The sequence below is a fragment of the Euprymna scolopes genome, chromosome 2 (assembly GCF_053919585.1).
Source record: "Euprymna scolopes isolate OS-2025 chromosome 2, ASM5391958v1, whole genome shotgun sequence".
Classification (NCBI taxonomy): Eukaryota; Metazoa; Mollusca; class Cephalopoda; order Sepiida; family Sepiolidae; genus Euprymna; species Euprymna scolopes.
Window position 1 is genome coordinate 33,463,307 of NC_136483.1, and position 25,646 is coordinate 33,488,952.

General features: G+C 34.1%; 1 protein-coding gene across 2 annotated transcripts in view; it reads left to right on the plus strand.

Moving 5' to 3' along the window:
* The first annotated feature begins 1,371 nt into the window (after nt 1-1,371).
* Nucleotides 1,372-25,646, plus strand: part of LOC145290702 (uncharacterized) — a 576,300-nt gene continuing 552,025 nt past the window's right edge. For both annotated transcript variants that reach the window (XM_080136503.1, XM_080136504.1), the window contains exon 1: nt 1,372-3,474. In XM_080136503.1, the coding sequence (XP_079992629.1) occupies nt 2,002-3,474 (1,473 nt within the window). In that variant the 5' untranslated portion in view covers nt 1,372-2,001. The remainder of the gene's footprint in view (nt 3,475-25,646) is intronic.

Genomic DNA, 25,646 nt, shown 5'->3' on the forward strand with positions numbered 1-25,646 from the left:
AAAAGTCAAACTTTTTGACTCATCATTTCTGTTTTGCACCTAGGATGGATTCTCCTATAAGAAAGGTCATGGCTTTACAAAGGGACATTGCCGGACACACACGAATGCACTTGCTCACACATCTGAACGTTTACGTCGCTTCACAAGCAACTGCATATCTACACATAAGTGTTCATTAAGACGACGCAATGCTCTGGTATGTACGACCGACGCCGACCTACACGCAAGTGCATACATGTTTCTTAGCTTGCTACACTGACAACAACACAGCATTAATAGGTATTATTGATTGTTACTTTTGTGGTTTTATTTCTTTCACATAATCTGATATATATATATATATATATATATATATATATATATATATATATATATATATATATATATATATATATATATATATAAACACGAAACAGTTTTTCATCCCTATTATAATAATATTAGAACTAAAGCAAATCTTGGAATCAAACTAATGCAGTGATTGGAAGTGATTAATGGACTTTTAAGCAAAGGAATTTTCCAGTAAAGAATTTGGGCTTAAAAGTTATTTTTTTTAAGCTTGAAAAACTTCTCCGACTTTGCCTTGTTTGGGGTGAAAATGTAATAAAAAAAAAAAATATATATATATATATATATATATGTATATATATATATTGTTTTTAAATTCCCGAAACAGTATTTCATGTAAACCCTTAAAAATAAATTATTACTGGTACTATAGTGAATTTGAGAGAGCATATTGATACAGTGATTGCAGGCGATTAAATGATTTACTGACTAAATGGTTTTCTAAATTTTTTTTTTTTTTTTGTATAGTTTTAAAGGTTAAAAACTTCCAAGACTATATATATCATTTTTTTGTTGGAGTTATTTTATAAACATATAGTTTTCACTAGACACTGGATCTTCCCTTGATTTCTAAATCATTGTGATTATAAATATTAAATAAAATATTGGATTGTCTCCCTTGCTGGAATAGCTGAAAATTAGGGAATACCATGTTCAGAGTGTAAGCACTTTACTTACATACATCAAGGAGTAAATTATCGGGGGGAAAAAAAAAACAAAAGAAGAAAGAGGAGAAAGAACCTATTCATTAAAGAAAAAAAAGCAAGAAGAAACAGAAAGCCATAAAGAAGAAAAAAGAAAGGCAAAAAAGGACACGCCTATTATTCTGAGCTGACCACGTGTATATTTCAAGTTATCAGATGTTGCCGGGTTGATGGTTTGTTTATCAACAAGCTTCAGGTGACAACAACAACGATAACAAAGAAAAGATAAAAAAAAAATAAAAGAACAGGAAAGAAAGAGAAAAGAAGCAGGTGGAGCTAAAAGTGGATGAAGACACGCCCACCATTTCTGTGTGTATTTCGGGTTCATTCACAAGGACAGACAAGAAGTGTATAGATCAGTGTGTGTAGATTGACACATTAGTAAGATATTCAGGAGAAGAAAAGATTAGAAAGGAATGAAGGAAATATTGAAAAAAAGAGAGAAAAGATAAATTAATGAAAAGAAAGAAGATCTGAAAACTCGAGAAATAGTGAAGAAGGAAACGAAGTATAGGAAAAACAGGAAGGAAAAGAAGTCGAAGAAGAATTGGAGAAAAAAGAAAGTAAAAATATAAAGTGAAGGAAAGAAGAACTGGAAAGAAGGAAAAAATGAAAGAGAAGTGAAAAGAAAGAAAGAAGAACGAGAAAAAGAAGAAAATAAAAAAGAAACAAGAACAAAAAGAAAAAAGAGAGAAGATATCAGTGGTTTTTAGATGAACAAGAAAATATTTTGGTTCTCATGTTTTCAATAGAAAGAAAGGTTAAAACTGAATTAAGAAAGAAGTAGAAGAAGAAGAAGAAGAAGAAGAAGAAGAAGAAGAAGAAGAAGAAGAAGAAGAAGAAGAAGTGGAATATTTATAATCTCTTCAGCAAAAAAAAAAAAAAACTAATCAAAATCCTTTCACTAATTAGTATCGTGTCCGAAGCCCTGAGACGTCAAAAGCTAAAAATGGACGCGGATAATAATTCCTTAAGAGAAGATTTCCTCAATGAAGCAAGTAAAAATATCGAAAAAGAAGAAGAAAAGAGATACGGAGATGAAGAAGAAGACAGAAAAGACAAAGATGAGAATGAAGAAAGACAAAATGTCCAAGAGGTGGGTGTGGTTGAAGAATCAAAAGATGACAGGTTGGCCGAAGGAGGACAATCAAGAAAAGATCAAACTCCTCCATCGACTATTCTGATTTACACAGAACCTGGCCTTGAGGAAGAGTCAAGGTTAGAAGACAAAGAACGGTCAGCAGAGAGATACAGAACATCAACACCAACATTGTCACAAGAACAATACGTGGAGAGCTCTCTTCCGTCTGACGAAAGACATACAGCCATGGAAAGTGAACTTTTAATAGCTGATTCCCCTATTACCCTTGACCTCTCTGCTCAGTCATCGCAGATGACATCACTTTCATTGGAGGAAGGTCCCAAAATTTGCCTGGAGGAAGGTCCTAAAATTTGTCGGGTTATCGTTAAACCCAAAGAACCAGTCGTATCCCCTCCAGAACAACCAGAAGAAAGTGACGAAGAACAATTTTTCAGTACAGGCAATGACAGCATGGAAGTTGGCATTCGAGTTGAAGAAGACGAAGATACTCTGGTGAAAGATGAAGACGTCACATTTAGCAGTGATATGGGCATGGAGCCATCTCCAAAGTTAGAGATCAGTGATCTAGCAAACTGCAAGCAGAAAGACGTGAATATAAGAAAACAAGCAAAGAAAAGAGAAGCAAATAAAGAGGGGGGTAAGAAGCAGCCAGAGGAGGAAGCAGAACAAAAGAAGGGACGAGAGGCGAGTGCGGAACATGCTAGAAACTCACATACTTTTGAGAGCGTAACCCAGCCAGGCGTGATCAAATTTACTGATCGGAAAAACTTATCAGATGCAAGAAACCTGAGTGCTAGTTCTGAGCTGTTACGTAACTTAACAGGTGGAGGACCAGTGGGTAGGGAGTTGGGAACTTCTGTTGATGTAAGACCAACCCCAACCAGTACCATCGCACCTACCATCCCCCTCACTGCACGAATTCTAACTCCACTTAATGACAATGATGATGATGAGCATGACAGTGATGACCATGCAGGGGGTAATAATGAGAATTTGGAAGATGAGGATGTTGACAATGAAGGATGTCTAGGAGAGATTGCTATTGTACCAGCCAAACAACTTCTTAAAACGTCAGACAGACCCAAGTTGCCAAAAGACTTACTTTCTGAAGTTAAAACGACAACCATCAAACCACCTAGGCAACCAACTTTAAGGATGCCTTTTGCAAGTTTTGGCACTTATTCAAAAACTCCCAAGACACGAACGACAACAATCAATTATAAATACTCCGGAAAACGTCCATTTTTTCAGAGTCAGCTAAATTTGGAAACGTACAGCAAACAACCCATTGGCTATTATCTTGATGACGATGAAGATGAAGTAAGTCGTTTTTATCTTCTTTTTTTATTGGTTTTTGATGTTTTTGAATTTTTAAGATGAGGATTAATTAATCATATTATTTGGATTCTCCAGACTATTGTTCTAATCTTGAATGTTATTTCACAACGTTTCCATTGATGTAACCTCTGATCTTCTTCAGGTGTATCGTGACGAACTTGGTAATCTTTCTGTCGAACTGAGGTATTCCGTGCAGAATCCTGAGATCAATAGAAAAATTCTTGAGTTTGACAAAATGCACCTGAAGAAGCTCGGAGGTTACATCGACTGAAACGTTGTGAAAATAACATTTAAAATGAGAATAGCTATTGTTTTTTTTTTGTTTGTTTTTTGTTTGTTTGTTTTTTGCTTTATTTTTTCTTTTTCAGATGCGGTTATTATAGTCTTTGTGCTCTTGCAATTTTATGGTCCCAAAGTAATAACCATAACTCTTGTTTGACTATCTAATAAAGAAAGATGACTGGGAAGTAAATTTTTAGGTAATCATTACTTTTGAGCGATATAAATCATTTTAAAGGAACTACAGCTGTAAAATTAGTTATTTATGTTTGTTTACCTAGTAATTTGTGATATATTTGTGTTGAAAATTTTGAATTAAATATTTACTAAACGCTATAAGCCTTTTTCCGTGATTATTGGTTGTGAATAAAGTAATAAGATGTTACATATTATTTATTAACAGGAAGTAAGTTACTGGACCCCTTACTACTTCGCTCGCAACCAATGATTACATTATAAAAAAGGCTTATAACTTCTATTAAATATAACTTTTAATTAAATCTCAAATGAGTGAAATAAATAGTTTCTGACTAATTTCCCAACTATTTCCTTAAAAATAATTTATGGCACCAATAGTAACGTTTATCTTACCTAATTTTTGAAATTTATTTTAAGGTTTACAAGTAGTCATAATTTTTTGTTTTATTATTTAATAAAGGCAGACAACTAACTAGGAAATAACTTTTTTCTTACCTCATTCCCAGAATTTAATAAATAAAATGAGAAAGGAAACAAAACATATTCATTCCTCAAATTTAATAAATAAAATTTTGGGAATGAGGTAAGAAAAAAGTTATTTCTCAGTTGTCTTCTTTTATTAAATAGTCAAAGAAGATTTATGGTTATATTGAATCTTAAAATACAGAAGAGCTGCATCTTGATTACAGTCTATGTCTGTCGATCGATCCCACTTAATGTTGAATTTAATCATGACCTTGAAAGTTGGGGAAATCAGTTAATCTGTTGTTGTGTGTTTTTGTTTCCTTGAGTTATGAAAGTACAACTGAATTTAGAAGTTTCTTTTGGGGGTGAGGGATAAAAAAATCCTTATTTTAATCAATCATGTTTAAAATAAATCTAAATAAAATATTGATAGCACTTCTTTTCACTGACGCCATAATTCACACGAATTCTTAACTTTAGTGTGTTCTCTCAGTTGTCAAACACTCGACTTACTGTCCTTGTCAAATCGTCCTTCTTAACACAACAATCTCCTAGACAAATTTATATTTTTAAAGCACAAATAGGAATTTTAAAGAAATAAACTTTTTCCACAAATAAAAGATAATTTAAGAAAAATTATGCAATTAAAATAAAACATTTTATTAATTATGAAACATAAAATTTCACTGATAGCATTTTCAGCATCAACATAAAGGCAGACAAATGATAACTATCCGTTTCGTCACTTTAATAAATGCAATTAATTTTCTTGATTAAGATAAACTTTATTATAAGCAAGCACCATCTTAATTTAATATTTTTATTGGATTATGGGGTTATTGTCAGCTAAAATCTTTCCGTATTTTCTGCATGACTGTAACCATCTTACATAGATTAATAACATTTGAACGTTGCCTAAACAACAACACGAGGCAAAGATATTCCTAATTACAAAAATAAAATATTTATAAAATAAAGGTAAAACATTAATTTTTTTTTTAATAATTTCTTTGATGGTGGATATTTTACTATCCAAAATTAATAAGAAAAAAGGATGCTGCTTCGTTATTAAAGTGAAATTCGAAAATCGAAATATTGAATTTCAAGTAAAAGCAATGGTATCTAGTTAATCGTCATGTCACAGTAATGAACATATCCCAAAATTACGAAAAACGATGAGGTAGAAAATTAATTACTAATGAAAACAGTTTTCGAAGAAAATAAACGAAAATTGAGTTTTAAGTTTTCATAAAAAATTATCTCCCTTGTTACTATTGGAACTTTTGGTTTCTCTTTTTAGCAAAACTCAATTTTCGCTAATTGTCTTTGAAAATTATTTTCATTAATAATTAAATTCTACATTATGGTTTTTCATAATTTTTGGATATGTTGATCACTGCAACATGACAATTAAGTAGTTACCATTGGTTTTACTTGAAATTCAATATTTTCATTTTCAAATTTTGCTCTAATGGCGAAGAAGCACTGAAAAAAATCAAGATTAAAAAATCTAATGAGTTTTAAGAAAAATATTTGCATAAATGCAGTTTCAAGGGCATTTTTTGTCTAATTATTCAAATGCTTCCAAGAACTTTTGCCAAATTTTATTACAATTTCAAATATTCAGGAATCATAGATCAAAGTATAAAGGATAGGTATCACAAATCTCTAGACTCAATACACAAAGAACATTACAATATTAACTCAGCAGCCAACTGAGTTATAAAAAAGGAAACTGTCCCTCATTACAACCCGGTAGCTTTTATTAATGTACGAAGGAAGAAGGTGGTTATTGTTTTGATACAAGACAGATGAATGCTAACATAGTCAGTGATACATGTGATAGAGGGGGAACAATAGAAAGTAGATGAAACCTAACATAGAAACACATAAAATACACAAAGGCTAATGACAGAAGATAGATGAAGGCTAACATGAGAAAGCAAAAAATATATGGAGGCTAATGAGAGAAGGTAGATGAAGGCTAACACAGGTACGAACTAAATATATGAATGCTAATGAGACAAGGTAGATGAAGGTTAACAACGGAATGAACAAAATATATGAAGGCTAATGAAAGAAGGTTGGTTTTCCATCGGATTTGATGATGACATTTTCGTTTTGCATCTCATCTATAAATATGAAGGTAGCTCTGCAGCTCCAACCTAAAGGCACAGAGTCTTGAACAGTAGGGGCATCGGAAGTCAGTTGTTGTGATCACTACTGAAGCTGCTCTGAGGTGTCACTCTGGCAGCAGTGAGTTTCTGGCATCGAGCCTCTTCAAAGTTGGCAGCAGCTCTATGAACTGAGCCTCGTCATTTTAGTGTATCCATAGCATAAACCTCTAGGTCTTTCGGTTAGATATGGCACCACTGGAGATTGACTTTGACTGAGTCCTTAACCCTAGTTTTGGTTGACCTTGGTTTCTTATGCCAGTTCCCTGTACATCAGATGTCTGGCATCTGACACTCTTTCATTCGAATCATGTGTCCAACCCATTGAAGTTGGGTCTTGATGATAATGGTCTCTATGCTGGTGAACTCCAGATTGGTGATGCAGTCCTGTCACCTGACTCCCTGGATGAAGTGGAGAGCTTGCATGTGGAAAAGCTCCAGTTTCCTGATATGCCTGCGATACAGTGTCTATGTTTCGCAATCATAGAAGAGGGAAGAAAGAACCACAGCATTGTAGACCTTCAGTTTTGTAGATAGACGGATGTTATGTTCGTTGAGCACTCGATTGCGGAGTCTACCCAGTGCTTGACTTGTCTTGCTGATTCTAGTGTTAATTTCTCTGTCCAAGGAGCTATCACAAGATCTGGTGCTCCTCAGATATTTGAAATGTTCCACATTGGCAAGCAGTGTGTCGTCAATGGTGATGGTAGAGAGAGAGGAGTGAGAGTATGGTGCAGGTTGGCAGAGCACCTCTGTCTTTCAAAGACTAATTGTCAGGCTAAAGAGTTTTGATGCCTCAGAGAAGGGAAAGCATTTGTCTGGAATACCTTTTCGAACCCCCTCCTTCGATAGTGGTGTCTTAAAGAGGCTGCCCAGTTGTCAACAGGTGCTGCCAAACTCTCCTGTTATCTTTGGATTCAGGAAGAAGAGCGATCACTTGCTCATGGACCACCTATGTGCAAGTTTGTAACAACAACCGCCAGTGTTCACCTACACCTGTTGCTTTTGCCACATTCTCATTGCCACGCGACTTGAAGAGTGTGCATAGACAGATCAATAATCAGAGATGGTTTGCAAAACTGACCTGTGCATAAAGGTTTTATAGTGAGAAGACTGGTTCACAGGAGCAATCATACTCTCTCGGCTTGGGAAGTTTTGATTCAGTGGCACGGAGAACTGTTATGACAGCAGATTGCCAGACTTCAGTGGATAACCATGACTTCTTTGGGCATCAAAGCACTCCAACGACACTTGCTGCCACTGCCCTCACAATCACTGGATCTTCAGGTGAACTCCTCCACTTGTTCCACCGGGAGTCAGGCTTCACATGCAGTAGGCCTGACTCTAACTCACCAAGAGTTTGAGACCTGTCGTCTACCCTACTGGTTTAGCAAGCTCGTCAAAGCCTTTATCCAGGATGTGACCACTGTTGCATGCGACAGCTATGGGAAGCCACAGGTGAGAACTGAGTGGCAGACGAGATGTCCTAAGAAAAAAACATGGTGAACCCCCCTACCAAAGGTACCAACCACTCTCTGAATACCCCAAACACTCCAATGAGAGAAGATAGAGGAAGACTAAGATTAAAATGAACAAAATATATGAAGGATAATGACAGAAGGTAGATGAAGGCTAGCAGAGGAATTAACAAAATATACAAAGGCTAATGGCAAGGTAGAGGAAGGTTAATAAAATATATAAAGGCTAATAAGAGAGGATAGATGAAGATAGGAACAGACAAAGTAGATGAAGGCTAATGACAAAGTAGATGAAGACTGATATAACGGGTGGAACGATAAAATTGTCGCCCTAGAAAAGCCGACATGATTCCATTTCCCTTTGATGAAAATTGGTTTATTTTTGTTGCAGACCATCTACTAGTTGGCCAGTTGTGTACAAATCTCAAAAGCAAGGAGATTTCTATCATGCTTGAAAATGACACAGTGTTCAATGAGTGAGATCCAAAATGGGCCGATGTACAACTCATGCTCTCTACTGATCCAAGTTATGCTAACAGGACCATAGCCAGCACCCTACAAATGCATTTATTAATTGCCATGGATAGCAGGGAAGTGTCCAGGGTGATGAAAACACAGTTTCCGGCCACGGTTATGGTCTTTGGTGTGGTTTCAAGTGAGGGTCGCATCATGCTACCTCACATCTTTGAAGTTTACATTGGCTTGAAAGTCAATACCAAAGTGTACCTGGATGTGCTGAAGAGTGTGGTGATCCTCTGGTGCAATCAAATGGTTGTTGGCAGATCTTGGGTGTGGCAGCAGGACTCAGTGCCAGCCCACAAGTTCAAAAAGACCCAGGCTTGGCTTCAGGAGTGCTACAACTTTGTACCCTTTTCTCAATGCCCCCTCTTCCCCAGACCTTAACCTACAGGACTATTTTGTTCGGTCATATGTCAAGAACATCACCAACATGACCTCTTACAACACCAAAGCCATCCACCAAGTATTCACCAAGCTCCCACCGGCACTTGTGGAAAAGACATGCTCCCAGTTCTGGACCCATATCGAGGTGGTGATTCAGGCTAAAGGCGGCTACATTGAGTAGATGTTAGCTCTACTACATGATCAAGTTACCTGACTTGATTTTTTCAATAAAAGTTTAAAAATAAAACTGTTGTGTTATTTTCTTTAGGGCAACAACTTTATCGTTCCACTCTGTAGGACGGAATAGGATACAGATGATGAAGACTAACATAGGTAGCTAATGACAGAAGGTAGATAAAGGGTAAGATAGGAATGAACAATGTAAGGTACATGAAGAATGACATAGGAAGAAACAAGGTTAATTAGATGAATGCTAAAATAGGAAGGGATAAGATAAAGTAAATATATGAAGGTTAATAACAGAAGGTAGATGAAGATTAACAAAGGTAAGAATAAGGTACAATAGATGAATACTAACAGGGAGAGGAACAAAGTAAGGTAGATGAAGGCTAACATAAGAAGGAAGACCGTAAACGAAATGAATGCTAACATAGGCAGGAATACATTCGATGAAGACGAACATAAGAAAGTAGATGGAAGGTTACAGAGAAAGGAACAAAATATATGAAGGTTAATGACAGAACGTAGATGAAGGCTAACATAGGATGGGACAAGTTATTATGAATATTAACATAGGAAGGAACAAGATTAACAACAGAACGTAAATGAAGGTTAACAACAGAAGGCTAACAATGGGAGTAACAAAATGAAATTTAATATCAGAAGATAACTGAAGTTTATCACACACTGTGGGCTATCATTGCATTCCAGCTCAAAATGCACATGTTTATATTTTCTGTGACAACTAACTGAATTTTATAAAGCTTACCGGTGGCATTTTCTTAAATATTAAAATTAATTGAAATGAACTTAAACATAACAGACTAAAAATATTTGTATTTTCAAATAATTTTTGAATCGACACACAAATCTTTGTTTTTTTCCCCAGTAATGTTATAATAACAAAACGACATAAAAAGGAAACAGTGTTAATCAATAAGTTGATGTATTTATGAAGAAGGAAGACATAGTAAAGGAAGTGATAGAAAAAATGGTTCATGAAATTTTGATGACAGAGCAAACAAGAATTGTTTCGGAAGGGGGGGAAGGCGGGCAACATAAAGAAGGTCATCTATTAATATAAATAATAAACTGATTTATTTATTTCCAATTTAGTTTTGATTTTGTCTTTCTTATGTAATTTGATATTGAAACACAATACCTATTATATACCTGGTTCATAGCTTTTCTAATGATATTATATATTTTATGGCATATCAACCCTATTTTGAATCCTTTAATGTTGAAAGCAATGACTATTCTAAACGATTCATTGTATATGATTAGGTAAACACAAGTCACTATTTGGCTCAATACTGGAGGAGATTAAATTATGAGTTTATACCTTTCCATAGTCAATTCTATTACTTTGCTTGATACCATCCATGATATAAAGGGCATTTGTCTGCTTGTCTATGTGTCCACCTAAAAATCAGAAACTACACAAGGCACACTCAAAGCTAATATATTCTTTTCAGCAATGGCTCAGGCAGAATATGGACACATTTTTTTCTAATATTCATTTTTTAGGAGTCAATAAAATCAAAATTAGTCCAAAGGAGGTTGACATTTAAAGCAATATTTTTTCCATCAACCGTTGCTGTGAAACCTTAAGTTTACTTTCGGCAGCCTCATAACTTTCTCTTTTCTTATTTTGTCTGTTAATCTTCATATTTCATATGCAATGTTTTTGACAAAGGGGGGGAGAACTGCTGTTTTCTGGGTCGAAATCTATCTATTGACTGTTTTTTGACCTTAAAGTTATTACTATTTTAGCTCCTTACATCAAGTGGCATTTTGCCCTGCCTGATACTATTTCCATTTGAAAATGTAATATATTTTTTCATATGTATTGTTGCAATATTTTGATCCTATAATGGGGTATGATCCCACACAGTCGGACGATTCTATTTATAAACGATGCTGCTAAGAACTGACGAATCAAATAATTCATGTTCTGCTACAAACCAATCAGAAACCAGAATTGCTTCATAAATATTAAACCTTTTCTGGAGCAATTTCACATGTTCTTTCCCGGGTTTCGACACGGTAAGAATATTTTGTTCTGTGGAACTGTCTACTACAAACAAGTCACCTACCAGGATTTGTGTGTAACAGCGAACCATCTGAAACTCAAAATGGCTTACACTTCTGCTACCACTTGTGTGTAACAGCGAACCATCTGAAACTCAAAATGGCTTACACTTCTACAGGTTATGGGCCCAGCGTGCGTCTTTATTTTGATGGATCCGAATCAAAGTTCGAATTGTGGCAAGTTAAATTTCTAGGATATCTACGAATCCAAAAGCTACACAAAGTACTAGAAACACAACCTGAAAGCAGAAACGACCCCGACTTCATTGAAAAGAATGCAACTGTCTTTGCGGAATTAATACAGTGTTTAGATGACTGAAGTCTATCACTGGTAATGGGAAAAGCCCTGGACGACGGCTGCAAAGAATTAAACATATTGAGAGAGCATTATTTATCGAAAGGAAAACCCAAAATTATTTCTTTATACACTGAACTGACCTCTCTAAAAAGAATGGAAGCCGAAACTATTACTGATTATAATATAAGAGCCGAGACAACTGCCAATTCTTTAAAAATGTCTGAAGTTATAAGTGACAGTCTGTTAATTTCCGTGGTCCTTAAGGGATTACCGAGTGATTTCAAGCCATTTACCACCGGGATAACCCAGAAAGAAATACCCATGCCAGGAATAAAAAACGCAACTTTGCCAAAAGCAGGTCTTTTTCTAAGAAAAGTACAAAAATTATGTTATAATTGGACGACCTAAGCACAAGAGTTTCCAATGTAGATACAGGACTCAAAATGGCGACTACATTAAAAATGTAGAGAGCTCTGTTAGCGAACATACATTTCTTATTTTCGTGTACATTTGATGCGTCAACAAGCAATAATAATTTTCTTGTCGGTTGTGGGGCCACGACACATGTGATTACAAAGGAATCTGATTTTATCAATTTTGATCCCAACTTTAAGCAACAAAATCATTTTGTAGAACTGGCTGACGGGACTTCTACATGTATAATGTGAGAGGAGGAAGAGAGGAGAAAAAGAAAGAGTGAAAGAAAGAAGCTGGAAAAGAAAGATGTTACACTTTTTAACTCTTCTATTTTGTTATCCATATTCTCGGGTAACACTGAGTGTCCCTGCTAGTCGTTTATATAAAAAAACATAACGCGCTAGTATAAATGTTTTATATTATGTCCGTGTATTTTTGGTATGAGAAATTGGCATTATTATCTACAATTTTTCGTTTTGTGTCATCATCTTGGTTGCTTATCGCAACGTTTAGGTGATTAAGTGTAAACAGCATGTATGTGTGTGTGCATATATATATATATGTATTTCACTTGTTTTAATTTTCTAATCATTTCGTTTTTATGGAGATGGGGTATCCTTGCGGATGCCAGGCATTCACCCACTATTTCAGTCACTCCAACCGAGAGATCTTTTTAAGATTCTAACCGTTCCCTTGAACGCAATTGTCTGTATTTCTCTTGCACTTGGTTCATCAAGTATATTTGACAGCATGTATATATGCATATATATGTGAATGTATGTATCATCGCCAGTGATAAGTTTTCATATTCAAATAGCAATAAAAAAATGAAATAATAAATGCTTATCCATTTACGCGCTTCATTTCAGATGAAATTTAATAAAAAACAAACAGAACAAAACAAAATAAAATGCGCACTTTTCAGATTGATATCTTAGTTGTTGTTTATAAGAATGTTCAATCATTTTGCAATCCGGCCTTCTTCAAGTGGCTTGTGTCAGACTCGGAAATCATCTTAGAATTTGAACACACCCTTTACATCGGGGAACACGATTTGCATTTCTCTTCTCCAGGTCATGTGACGTTCTTTCTGTTTAATCATTAACTTGCCTTGCTGTCTTTTCTCAGGATTGAACTCAGAACCTCAAGATAACCGGTACATTTTAACCAATGTACTAGTCGTCTATAAATTAAAATGTGCGAGATATTTTCGTTTTCATTTTTGTTGTTGTTGTTGTAGTAGTAGTAGTAGTAGTAGTAGTAGTAGTTGTTGTTGTTGTAGTAGTAGTAGATAACTCAAGTTTTATATAAATCTACTGTCATACTCTACCCATTAAAGCACTTAGCTGAATGTACTTATATGACAAAGTATGCTCCGGACTCCCATGCACAGCAATCATTCATCGCTGGTAAAAAAATGCATTAAGAATGATGGTGACTATGTAGAAAAATAAGTTCTGGACTCAAAAAGCACAAAAATAGCTTGTTTTAATGGTATCACTCTTATCTTTGTAGCTACTGAACATTTTGAGTTTTAAACAATAAGAATCTTTACTTTTGGAACAACCCGCGCGCGCACGATTATATAATATAGACATTTTGTGTTTACTGATTCTGGTTTAGATCCTTTCCATCTTCCAAATTAATTTCCTAGCTTCTAGTAAAAACTGGCTGATGTAGTCACCATATTTATTGTAGGCTTGAGTACTTTCAAATCTGTCTGAATTCATTATCAGGGATTATTAACCAAACTAGTTCTGGACAATATACAGTGACTAACATCTGTGGTGACTTCAACGTCCATAACGTGGAATGGCTGCCCCATTCAAATAAGACAGATGATGAGGGGAGGTTTTGTCATGATTTTGCCATTGCTTATGATCTCACTCAGATTGTTCGCGAACCCACCCGTGTGCCCGATACACCCGGTCAATATGCAAGCCTCTTAGACCTTTTTCTCTCAACTTCCCCTGAGCTATGTTCATGTTCCGTTCATTCTCCTCTAGGATCCTCCGACCACTCCGTTGTATCAGTTAAGATAATAACAAAATGTAAGAAGCCCCCAGACGTACCCCTCCACCGTACTGTATACCGATACTCTATGGCCGACTGGGATAGCTTCCGTACATTCATATCTGATTTACCTCTGCACTCCATGTTTAAAAAGGATGTGTCCTCTATAGTATCGGATCTGACCGAATGGTTAATTGCAGGCATAGATCAATTCATACCATCTAAAAAATTCCAACAAAAACCTAACAGCCAGCCATGGTTCTCCCCAGAATGTGCTGCTGCTATCGCGCACAGAAATCACTTTTTCCATAGCTACCAACGTAATAGATGCACTGAGACTAAAGCTGCTTTTAGGTCTGCCAGCAACCACTGTAAAAGAGTAATAAAAAATGCAAGAGAGCTATATGCCCAGTCTGTTAAATCCAAGGTAGCTGATCAGCGGCTTGGATCCCACCAGTTTTGGCAAATAACAAATAGGATCCTGAACAGAAGTGTGCGTTCTATCCCAACCATTATCAATGGACCAGAGGTCATCTCGTCAGCGTCAGACAAGGCCAAACTATTTGCAAAGAACTTTGCAGCTAATTCTACCCTATGCGACGAAGGCCATCAACTCCCCATATTTCCTCCTATAACACAGAACAAGCTAGGTAACATACAAATATCCGTGCATGAGGTCGCCAAGCTAATAAAGAACCTAGATTCCAGTAAAGCAACTGGCCCTGATGGCATCCCAATTATAGTGTTAAAAAAGCTTCAACCAGAACTTGCTCCCATATTTACGAAACTATTTAAGCGCTGCCTTAAGGAGAAGTGCTTTCCGACTCCCTGGAAGACCTCATCAGTTTGCCCTGTATTTAAGAATTCAGGTGATAAGTCATCTCCCTCTCAATACAGACCAATAAGTCTCCTGTGTCTTATGAGTAAGTTGCTGGAATCCATATTAAATAGAGAAATAGTCAACCACCTCAGCAGGAATAACCTTCTTAGTGACACACAATATGGCTTCCGCTCTGCAAGATCTACCGCAGATGTGCTGACGGTTATATCACATAGGATTAGTGAATCTCTTGACAAAGGCTTCCTTTCTAGGGCAATTGCTCTCGACATATCAAAGGCCTTCGACAAGGTATGGCATAAGGGTCTACTTCACAAGATTTCCAGCTACGGTATTACTGGAAATGTTTTCTCAATCATTAAATCATTTCTCTCCGATAGGCTCATAAGAGTAGTGGTAGATGGACAAAAATCGGAGGCCTGCAATATAAATGCTGGAGTCCCTCAGGGGTCAATCCTGGGCCCAACTCTCTTCCTGATCTACATCAATGACCTCCTAAACACATACTTAAATCATTCGTTGACATCTATGCTGATGACACGACCATCTACGGCAACACATCAAAGGCTGTAAATGACGAAGTTCTCTCGGATTCTCTCTCCTCTGATCTTGAGCGCGTGGTTCAGTGGGGGAAGATGTGGCTGGTTACCTTTAATGCATCCAAAACCAAAATCCTATCCTTACATCATCAACGCTCTGATCCCCATCTGGCATCAATTGTGATGGATGGCTCTCGTCTGGGTGAGGCCCCGTGTTTTGACAAGCTTCTGGGTTTGACCTTTACTCCTGATCTGAAATGGAACACGTACATCAAGTCTGTTGCCAAGGTCGCTGGAAAGATGGTGGGATCCTTCTACCGCTCCAGAAGATATCTCACTACGGATGCAATTCTCTATCTATATAAAAGCCAAGTACGTCCAAGGATGGAGTACTGTTGCCATATCTCGGCGGGAGCTGCTAAGGACAGCCTATCCTGCCTTGACAGAGTACAAAATAGATTTCGTGGCTTAGTGGGGGATGCCCTTTTCTCTACCCTGCAACCTCTCTCCCACAGAAGAGACGTTGCGAGCCTGTCCTTGTTTTATCGTTATTTCCATGGCAGATGCTCGTCTGAACTCCAATCTCTGGTCCCCCCTCGCCAATCTTTCACGAAAAACACCCGTCTAGCTGAATCCACTGTGAAAAATTTCCCCCACTCTATATCTGTGCCTAAATCAAAACGTGGATTCCATGAACAAAGCTTCTTTCTTAGAACTGCACGCCTGTGGAACTCTGTTCCGTCTGCCTGCTTCCCTCCGGACTACAACTTGGTTGTCTTCAAGTCCAATGTTAACAAATTCCTAATGAACCGCCCCCTTAAGTAAACATTTCAGCAAATCTCCTCACTAACGTAATGTACTTGCAATAACCCTTATCCCTGAGTGGCTTCCGGGCCTTGATAAGTGGTGATCACTGTGTAAAAAAAAAAACAAAAAAAACTACATCATCCAGTTCTTGCCAGAAGCAAGGAAATTAATTTGGAAAATGAAAAGGATCCAAAGTAGAATCAGCAGATACAAAATGTCTATTTTATTCAATGAAATATGCCTAAAGGAAAGAATGCTCCCTAAATATACATACATACATACATACATACATACATACATACATAAAGGCTTCCTTTAGTCTTGACAGACCATGGATACCCACTGTAAGGATGCCTGCGCATGAATTTTTTTTTTTTGTGGCAAGAGTTGCGCAAATCCAACCACACTTCTCCTGAGTTGAGATTGTTGAATACCAGTGGCAAGTGGAGGTTCAGGACGACTGGAAACAATGCTGAGAAAAGTAGAAAGCACATACAGTGCCTAGAATTCCGAAATGATCCTCCACCTGGTACTAGCCTGGCTCAACGTTGCTTAACTTCGGTGATCTGACGGGAACCAGTGTGTCAACGTGATTATGCCGTACATACATACATACATACATACATACATATGTATGTATAAGTATATTAACATTAGGACAGCCTGCACATGTACTCATATTAAATTGGTAGTGTTTCAATATTAGTACGTCTTTTGGGAACTGTAAGATCAACTAAATATTAAAATTGTTTCAAAAGAAATCAAACAGAATAAAATAAATTTGGCAAGTAATTAATGATTAACTTTTTACAAGGTTGTAGCTATCGGGATAAAGTAAAACTTCTTTACATGTGTCATTATTAGGGCTATGACAACAGCATATTCTTTTCATTGTTTTGACTCTTGAGTGCGTATCCGACACAGTTAGACACACTTAATCAACCAAGAACCACCTCAAGCATATAAGATATCAACAGATACACACCCGAGAGTCATAACAATGAAAAGAATATGCTGTTGCCCTAGCCCTAGTCATTATCATCGACGAGCAGAAATCAACCCCTCTTAACAGATTGGAAGGTGTTAATCATATGCATACATAAAACTTTTGCCATTGCATAGCCAGGCAGTATGCTTCCTAGAATCAGTAGTAAGCATATCCAATCTAGATTTACACACACTCTTGGACTGGATAGGCATGGATAGGAAACCAATTGCCTACACACAAATTTAACCATGTATAAAATGTTTACATACACAGATTATAGAGAAACAATTTGCAATAGTACACACACACACGCACACACACGTATTCACATGCTTAATCATTACACATGCAAAAAAATATCTGAACTAATAAAATTATACATAGGTTTAAGGAAAAATTTATTTTAAAATAAAATAATTGGAGTTTTTGCTGTATTTAACTCATACTTAAATATTATACTCAATATAAATTCATACTCAAAAGATTTAATTGGTATTTACTAAATTGTATTGGTATTTCATACTAAAAAGGATAAATAAATTTCTCAAAACTCATAGTTAAAAAAAAAAAATGTTACCAAATTAAAATTCTGTAAAATTAATATAAATATCAGTTAAATGTATCAAATAATATATTCACAAATAACATCACGATTACACGAGTACACAAATTTACACTAAAATCAAACAAGCTGCACAATGTGATAAAACGGTCTTCGATTCCTGAAAAAATATTAATTCATCCTTACTAGCTATTAAAATAGTGGAAAAGAGGCTGATATGATCTCTTCTTCTCTTCTATCTTCTCTTCTATCTATCTATCTATCTAAATAAAATGAACTCATTTTTTTCTTATATATACATACATACATTGATTGAGATTGTCGGACTGACTTCCTCATCTTGGTTTTTATTGTCACAACGTTTCAGCCGTTTTGCCCTCCGGCCTTTGTCAGGTGTTTTGTATCGAACTGGGGAACTGTTTGTTAGGAGTCTCGAACCCAACCCTTTATTATCATTACGGGGGTAATCTCAATCAATGAAAACACCTCATCTCAAAAATACAGACAATTACTATACATACATACATACATACATACATACATACATACATACATACATACATATATATATATATATATATATATTATTATATTATTATATTATATATATATATAAAATATAATATAATAATAATTATATATATATATTATATATATATTATATATATATTATTATTATTTTATATATATATTACTATTATATATATATTATATATATTATATATATATTATTATTTTATATATATATATATTACTATTATATATATATATATATATATAATATATATATTATATATATATTATTATTATTTTATATATATATATTACTATTATATATATATATATATATTACTATTATATATATATATATTATATATATATTATATATATATTATTATTATTTTATATATATATATATTACTATTATATATATATATATATATATATATATATATATATATATATATATATAATGAACTTATTTTTTCCCGTCTCTTTGACCTTAATAGGATTGAGAATCTAGACATTTTATGCAGATATACTATGCACAAACTGCATCACGATATCTAAGGTGTGTTATAGGCATATTAGCTATCCACTAACTCGCAGATCGGAGCTTCCTATATTATATCTGGTGAGAGTTCACTGCCAAACCCAGTTGCGATCAATGGAAGTAGTACAGTTATCTCTCTCTAAAAAATTCATACTTCCACCCCCACTCATTTACACCGTCCATGACCATTCACAGGAGACAAATAAGGACGAACGTCTGTTTAGGTTTTCATAAAAACTGGACGGCAATTAATGTGAAACGCACAACGCTAACTTTTACATTGGTTAAAAATAAAAACAAACACAATCCAAAAAACTTTACATTTCTTTACAGTGCATTAAAACTTATGATACTGCAATTCCGTTTTATTTCGCATTTTTTCCGTTTCTTTTCATTTCCATTAATTTATTCATTTATTTATTTATTTTTATTTGTATAAACTATCCTCTGTTTCGGTTTCTACGAACTTTACATTTTGTTTATTTCTTTCTTCTCTCTTTCCGTTTTTCCTCTTCCTTCTGCAACTTTAACATCGTTTCTTTCTTTGTAATACAGCCGGATTTTTTAACACTAAAACAACAACAACAACAACAACAACAACAACAAATTACATGGATTATTTATATGTTGTTCACATTCATACACTAGATAATATAAATACATTACTTACACGTGTTACAGATTTTTACACTTATACAAACAAATTACAAACATATTCTTTCCATTTTATTTTTGTTTATTTCTTTATTTTTTCTGGAAACTATATATTACATGATTTTCGTTAGATTTCGTGTCGTTCCGTTCTATTTTTCTGTTTACATTTTTCCTATCTTTCTGGAAAGTTTGACATCGTTATTTTTATATATTTATTTCCGTTTTATTTGATTTCGTCCAGTTCGATTTTTCTTTTTTCTGTTTACGTTCTTACGAACTTTCTGGTAAGTTTAACATCGTTCTTTTCTTTTGTTTTTTTGGATTTTACATTTCGGGTCAATATAATTATACCATCGTAATTATCGCATTTTGTAATCTAAAATATCAATTTTACACCTAAAACCGCGCTTAGTTTTACGTGGGTCACATTTTTACACTAACACAAATATATCGATTTCTTTTCTTTTTTTTCGCAGTTTCACACTCTTCCATTTTTTTATTTTTTTTTAGAAACCATACATTATATCGTTTCCGTTTTATTTCGTTTCGTTTCGTTTCGTTTCGGTCCCTAAGATTTTCTTTTTCCTGTTTACATTTTTTCGTTCTTTGTGGACAATTTGACATCGTTATTTCTTCCAATTCTTTGTACCATTTATTAATTCATCTACGTTTTATTTTGTTTCTTTACGTTCGATTCTTCTTTTTTTTTTTTTTTTTTTACAGTTTTCCGAGCGTTCGGGACAGTTTGACATCGTTCTTTTCTTTTTCTTTTTTTGGTGGGGGCGCAGTTTCCAAGTTTAGCATTCTTATTTTTAAAAAAATAATTGGAGAAGGGGCACCAACACCTAAACTTTTATTATTAATTGACTTACAAAATTCTATAGTCCACTCAATTTTTCGCTGTAGTTTATAAATTTAATTTATGTGTCATTTAATTAGCTTATTTTAATTACAATTGTGATCATATTTATCCACTGTGAACTGTTTGAAGTGTTTGCAGCTAATACATATTTCATCCCTATGATTCAGTAATTTATCTTTATCATTTTATGCGATAATAGCCATTTTTTCATTTAGACAAAGAAAACAAGTGGATTTTATAGTATAGATTGAAGCTTTCATTACAGATACTTTATTATTATCACTTAGGGACCATATTCGTTTGAACAATGAAGTGTCCTTTTTCTTAGCCAGATTATTAAACACTATTTTATGGTTTCTGTATTCAACCTTAATATCAGTACCTGTACTCTCTATATAAATATTATAATCCATATTGTGATTATTTTCACAGTTCCTAAATAAAGTATACTTTTAGTTAAACATTTTTCTTGTTTCGGACATTCACTTTATATTTATTATTATCGTGTGTATTATTACATCAGTTATTATTACGGTTTAAGATTGGTCTATTAATGGTTCTTAATTATTTTTTTCAAGTTGTTCTTGTCCTATTTTTACTTTAAAAAATTGTAGATTTAAAAAATGGCAAGAACTTAGTTGCCAACCTAATATTTAATGTAGAAAATTTATTGAGGCCAGTGGACTTCTGCCTCGGTGGTCGTTTTAAATATGTTATGTATATATTCAGCTTCAACTTGATCTTCGAAAAGAACTGAAACGAATGAATACTTTTAAGATTATCAAATTTATCTAACCATTCCTTGCTCGTATTGAATGGACTTTGTATGGTACTCTATCTGGGAAGGTTCAGTCGGCTTCCTTTCCTTTCTAGGGAATATTAAATTTGCAAGCAGATTCCAGACGCATGTATATTCCAGTTAACGAAAATGACAATATTAGTTTTAGTAGTTTTTTTTTTTCAAGGAGATGCTACTGTTCCCCTACATACAGCTCATCATATTTCCAAATGGTTACTTAGTCACCCATCTGATACTGACCAACCTCAACCTTACTTAACTTTGGCAATGTGTTCGATATTTGGCAGGTGACCCAAGGAATAGAGGTATTCGATGGGATGCATACATGCAAATTAATTCCATTTGAAGATGCAAAGTTTTCCACTATTATATATTGGAATGCATAATTTGACCAGAAATATGTGAGAGGATATCTGTCAAAAGGTTGAGACAATAGAAATGGGAAATATAAAACATTCCAGAATGAAAGAATATTTATATAAAACGACACGTAAGAAAACGGACGCAGAGCGAGGACAAGCTGATACATATTTTTTCACTGCCAAAACATCCGCACTACGCGCCTTCACTGGTGTCAACACCCGTCATACTAAATGGAAAAAGTTGTCATTGGGAATAAACAAAATATTTTTATAAACCAACTGTGTTTTGTTTAATTCCCGCTTTGTGTATATATAGCGTAGACAGTAACAAAAGTCGATTTAGAAATTATATAGACTGAAAAGCACATTGAACGACCGGCCGCCGTGAATATAACAAATGTAACCAGAACAGGTGTGTCGACGTAATTATTCAGTGTTGCTGAGTAAGGGCAATTTGTTTGTTATATAAACGATATGTCTTTGTAACATAGAAGAAACACTCACTGTTTCTGTATCATTTTGTATCATTGTCTTTGTCATCATTTTCATTGTCGTCATGAACGTCATCGCTTTCAACAAAAGTACCATGAAGTTTTTTTGTTTTGTTTTTATGTGTGTGGATACCGTTGGTAGCCAGAGAGAGATTCTTCTTTCTGCGGTCACTGATCCACAAGGGAGGAAAGGAGAGAAAACGAGAGAGAGAGAGAGAGAGAGAGAGAGAGAGAGAGAGAGAGAGAGAGAGAGAGAGAGATGAAAAATAAGGCGAAGAAGAAGAGGGGTGGTAAAAAAAGAAGAGAAATAAGAAACGGGAATGAGAAATAGAATTGGGAAGAGAAATGAATGAGAAAGACAGAGAGATGAGAGGCGATTGTGGGAACGTTTTCTAGTCTCACACAGAAGTTCGGATAAGAAGGATGAAGAGGGAAAATTAAAAAAAGAGATTAAGCAAACGATAAGGAAGTGAAGAAGAAGAAGAAGAAGAAGAAGAAGAAGAAGAAGAAGAAGAAGAAGAAGAAGAAGGAGTTAAAACAATAGAATTGGGATGAAAGAAAGGAAGAAAAAGGAAATGAGAGAACGAGAAAGACAATAACAATGAAAACCTTATTGATGCAAAATTGATTAAAAAATAGAAATGATTAATTAAATTTAAGAAAAAAGCTGAGCTAAATATTTTGTTGTTTTTAGTTACAAAAAAGGAAAAACATGAATTATTAATAACAGTCAAATAATAATTAAGTCGAATGCAATTCGCTTCGAGACTGACAATCCTATGACATTCATGAAATGAGAAAAATAAAACAAGGATGTTATTTGGCCGTTATAGCATATAAGCATCAGATTTGTATACGAATTTTTTAAAATTCGTATACAAATCTGATGCTTATATGCTATAACCATTTAAACAAAAGAAAAAAAGAAAGAAAGACATAAAGAAAGAAAGAACTAATACATTTTTCATGTGGATTCACAAAATAGCAATTTACTTTGGGTTTTAGTTTAAATAATTTTTCAAGCTAGCATATGCTGATTCTCTCTTTCTTTCTGTCTCCACATTTTTTATGTATCTATTTCCAGTATTTACTTCGACAGCGCTCGATAAGTAACTAGGGCTAGTTAGTGAGCTTAATATATATATATATATATATATATATATATATATATATATATATATATATATAGTTTCAAAACACAATATATATACTAGCATTTCAACCCGGCATTGCCTGGGTGTTTGGGGGTGTATGCTGAGCAAAAAAAAAAAAAAAAAATTATGATCCCTTAACATTTATTGTTTTGGGCTCAAATAAAGTTATTAAGTTAGATCCATGCCCAAGGAACCTATATCTAAAATTTCAAGTAGAACCATAAAATTATTGCCCTAGAAAAGACGACATGATTCCATTTCCGTTTGATAAAAACCGGTTTTCTTTTTCTGTTGCAGATCATATACTAGTTTGCCAGTTGTGTACAAATCCCAAGAGCGATAAGAGCCTTTTATCATGTCTGAAAGTGACATTATGAGCGAGATTGGAGATGCACCGCTGTACAATATGCTCTCTACTGATCCAAATTACGACAACAAGACAACCGTCAAAATGCAAATCCGGATGGTTCAACGCTTGAGTGCACAGCTCAATGAAGTTTTCGGCCATACTTATGCTCTTTGGTGTGGTTTACAGTGAGGGCCACATCATGCCACCTTACATCTTTGAAAACAAAACAACACCAGCGTCTTTCTGCCTGCATCAGTGGGATGAGTTTGCCAAAGACAACAATAACAAAACTTTTTTTGGACACCAAAAGATAATCTCCTGCCAGGCTCTGAACTTTCCCAGAAAGAGCGGGTAACACTAAACTCGCCCTGAATTAAGGTTGTTAAAACATGGGACAACCTGCACAAGTAGAGCTATGTACAGGCCGCTCAAAGTCCTTGCAGTGCCAATATGCAGACCATCACACCCATCTTCACAGACTGTCCCCTGAGCAAGGTGTGCTCCGATGCAGACTTGAGAGATGCCTTGGATTGGACATTGGTCCATAAAGGATCTTGAGATGGAGCAAAATACTATGATGACGAGAAAAAAAAATTGAGCACATTTTCTCTCCTTATCTGTAAACAAGATGAAACGGACAATCCAATTTTGAGGGCAAGTTAGGCTATAAAACTTTTTAGCTTAATAATAATTCAAAAAAAGTTAACAAGAGGTTTTCTAGTAGGAAGGATAGTTTATTTGTCTGTTAATAAAAAGAATATATATATATATATATATATATATATATATATATATATATATATATATATATATATATATAATTATTTATGCTGAGCTTAGCTGTCAGTTGACAAAGCCATTATGAGTATGACGTTAGGTGTTTGTTCAACTATTTTATTGTTCGGATGAGCGATTAAAATCATTATCGATAAAAGCGGGCCAGGTTATAAAACTTTCATTATAACAGTATCTCTATTTACTGGACTCCCGACGAGGTCAGAGTTAGACACAAGGCTAGTTTTAATGTAGAGAGAAAAAAAAGGGACACTCTGGAACTGGACAAAAATAAAAATTGCCTCAGTTATGAAGAACCAACTGCAGGACAGATACTACATTTTGAATTATTTATTTGCAAATAAAAAATTAAAAAAATATAATTCATTTAAAAATTAGGTGCAATGCTATAAAAAATGTGGGGAGTCAGTGGCTATTTCGTGCAAGTTTAAAATTCAACCCATTTAAAAACAAGAAAACAGAAAAATCTTATGATGTACGACATATCCATTACGGAACGAAAATGACATAAATTGATGAAGTAAATTTTATGAGGAGGCGAGAACGGTGAGTCTCGCCCTGACATATTTAAAATTCATCATTGATTACCTCCACCTTAACAACCTCCCCAGAAATAGAGATCAAAATCACTCCTGTAATAGCTACGGTTTTCTATTAATCGCTAAAAATCGTAAATATTTTTTTCTAAAAACTACTTTACCAATTAACGTAATTTTTGGAGTATGAGGTTTTGTTCCATGATGAGTAAAATAATGATTTTTCTGTATATATTTTTTTTTAATTAGGTCGAATTCTGGACTTGTACTGGTTATCCTCTGTCGATTGCATTTAACTAGATTCACTTTGATCCGAGTTAAAAGTATTTTTTTTTATCATGGCAGTGCAATTTATGTTGTAAATAGAAATATGAAAAGTTTTTAAAGTAAAAATTTTACTTAAAAAAATTATATTTTTGAATGATGTTATCATCTGAAACTAAGTAATTAATTAAAAAAATAATTAATTAAAATATAATTAATAAGTTTAAAAAATTAAGTAATTAAAAATAATTTATTAATTATAAATAATTAATTAAAAAATAATTATAATAATGATAATGATTAAAATAATTATAAATAATGGATTGATAAAAAATATTTAAATAAAAAATTAATTATTTAAAAAAAATCATTAATTTTAAAATTAATCAAAAATAATTAATTGATTAAAAATAATTAATTAATTAAAAATAATTAATTTGAAAAAGTAACTGATTTAAAAATACTTCATTAAAAAAAATTAAAAAATAAAAATTAAGCAAAACTTAATTAATAAAAAGTAATTAATCAAAAAATAATTAATTAGAAACTAAACGTTTTTGACAACTAGCATGGCAGTTTTTATACAAATGTTTCTGTTCTC